The 2,365-nt window shown below is 52.2% G+C and overlaps 1 protein-coding gene across 1 annotated transcript; it reads left to right on the forward strand.

Moving 5' to 3' along the window:
- Positions 1-1,139: 1,139 nt before the first annotated feature.
- DICSQDRAFT_176069 (uncharacterized protein) lies at positions 1,140-1,485 on the forward strand (the record flags this gene model as incomplete). The annotated part of the gene is made up of 3 exons (XM_007371866.1): positions 1,140-1,305; positions 1,344-1,390; positions 1,477-1,485. 3 exons carry the CDS (start codon positions 1,140-1,142, stop codon positions 1,483-1,485), a joined length of 222 nt encoding a protein of 73 aa, XP_007371928.1.
- Positions 1,486-2,365: the final 880 nt, after the last annotated feature.

The following is a 2,365-nucleotide window of genomic DNA, read 5'->3' on the forward strand; positions in this document are numbered from 1 at the left end:
AAGTACTGTCTCTCGTCGTCGATCGCTCTCCCCGAGCGGGCTTCAACCGGTTTCAAAGCTCTATCCTGCCAGATCTATCCCTTGCTTCTCACACATCAGTTTTGCGTGCTCAGCATGAGCAAAGTCTCCTGTGGTCCCCCAAGTCCATGGCAACTTGTCCAGTGCATGGTGTCTGATGCTACTGCGTTGCCCTTCAAGTCATCGATTCTTGATGCCTCCATCGAAAGCGATTTTGAAGTCCCTTGCCTCCGAAGATGGGCTGGAGGGTGAGGAGAAGAGGGTTGGGTTAGGGTCAAGGCAGCGGATTGTGGCCAGCTTCAATACTCCGGCACATGTGATGTCATCGTTCGCGACCTGTCGTGCTCGTCGGTTTTTCCTCATAAGCGCAAGCAAGCACGCAAATCTCTCATTGCTCCTTTCCTTTCCTCTCCTACCATCAAGCTTATCGTCTACTCGAAGAAATCCCGCTATTGCGGACCTGACTGGTTTGCTTGCTATAGCGGTAAGTAGACTAACCCTCGCACTCCATTCGGTTGGTCTCATGTGCACGGCCAACGTCATACTTACGATGCTCGTGTATACCCTCACACTGACTGTACCATACTTGGCGGTGTCTGCCCTTGGACGGTCGGTCGTGCTGCCTACTCTCTATCAGCTATGGTTTGTGCTGAGGCTGCTCAAGCCTTTCACAGTGCATATCCTGCGAGGACGATGGGCGCCGCTGCCGCCCACGCGCCACTGGTCACTTGTCACTCGTGTCTTATACTTAGCCTTGACTACTGTCGCTATCTGGAAATCTGCGGAGAGCGTGTTTGACTCCATCGTAGCAGAGGTTTGTACTGTTCCATCAAGAACTCCGAGTCGTGCTAACGGTAAGGTAAGTCCATCTGTGTTTCAGCGCATACAGAAAACCCTGGCCTCACATTGGTGTCAGGCATCACATTCACGGATCTATACCTCAAGCACTTCGCATATGTTAAGCTGCGCAACTTCGCAACTTGGGGAGTTTTCTGCCGTTGCACAGCGCCGCTCAGCCTAGTTCTCCAGCCAGAGATACACCTCGAACATGTGGTCGACGTTGTCCCCATGCTCGGATGCGACTCCCAGCCCTTCCTGCGCAGAGGCCAGCAAGCGCCTCCATGTACGTCCCATCCTCTCCGTTGTCCCTTCACTCTCCCTGTCTCACCATACCCTGCTCCCACGCTACTGCTGCATTGGCACCCAAACCGTCCACCTTCCTCCTGGGCCACGCAACGCCCCTCCTCCACACCTCAGTCTTCAAGACCGCGCAGTACTCCCCGCTCCGTGCGTCTTGCGCTCGGTGTTGCCCTTGACCCCGCCAGCGCCTGCGAACGCAGAAATCGAGACGGTGAAGAGGGCGGAGGACAGTGTGCGTGGGTCATCAGCAAAACCAAGGGCGTGTGGCACGAGGGTATCCGAGTTAGGAAGACGGTCCCATGTATTTTTGTATTGTAGTCATCTTAATTCATATCATTTTTCGCATACATTCCTGAGCAATATTGTGTCGGATTTACGGGCGGTGTGCCTGCTACAGACTCCCATTGCCAAACTACTACTTGGCCAGGTATATGATGCTAATGGCAATAGAACACCCTACTCACATTGGAATTCCTGACCGGTCATGCCTATGTGTTCCAGTGCAATCTGATGAGTTACGATGACGGTTCTATATACTACAGTGATCACAAATATTAAGCTCTCATATCTAACGCCAATGCAACACTCATCTCGCCAAGACTAGCATTATGATGAAATCCTATGCAAGCACCCCTTACATTGCCAATACAAACCGTGTTGCAACGATTGGACATTTTTGCTGATGTCACAACGCCACTACGCATACATGTTCCCAAGGACCTGAGTGTCAACACAGTGCGTTCTGTAGTAGAGGCTGCCGGATTTTGAGGACTACTCCGATCAGCTGTCTCGCGTAGCTCTCTTTCACTAGCTCGATGTTTCCCTGAGGCGACTGAGCACGTCTCAACTCAACCGGCTGTAGATCTACATGTATCACTCTGATCGAAGGTGTTACGCTGAAGTACTTACACAAGTCTATCCAGACTTATCACGCGGACTTATCCAAGTACGCGGTGTAGCACACGGGGGAGAGAGTATCGCGCAAGTCCCTAGATTGAGGGATATAGGGATACAGGAGGTAACGAAGAGGAGAACAGAAGTGGGGAGCCTCTACCGGCTACAGGCCTCCTTATATACTATGGGGTACCGACCATATTAGGAAGGGAAAGGTAACCGACCAAAGTGGGGAGGTATGAGGAGACTGTAAAGGAACGCGTCTGGTCGAGGCTGGGCCCAGTATAGTACAAGACCTAGGTCAGGGTCCTGT

This window comes from Dichomitus squalens, assembly GCF_000275845.1.
Source record: "Dichomitus squalens LYAD-421 SS1 unplaced genomic scaffold DICSQscaffold_392, whole genome shotgun sequence".
NCBI lineage: Eukaryota > Fungi > Basidiomycota > Agaricomycetes > Polyporales > Polyporaceae > Dichomitus > Dichomitus squalens.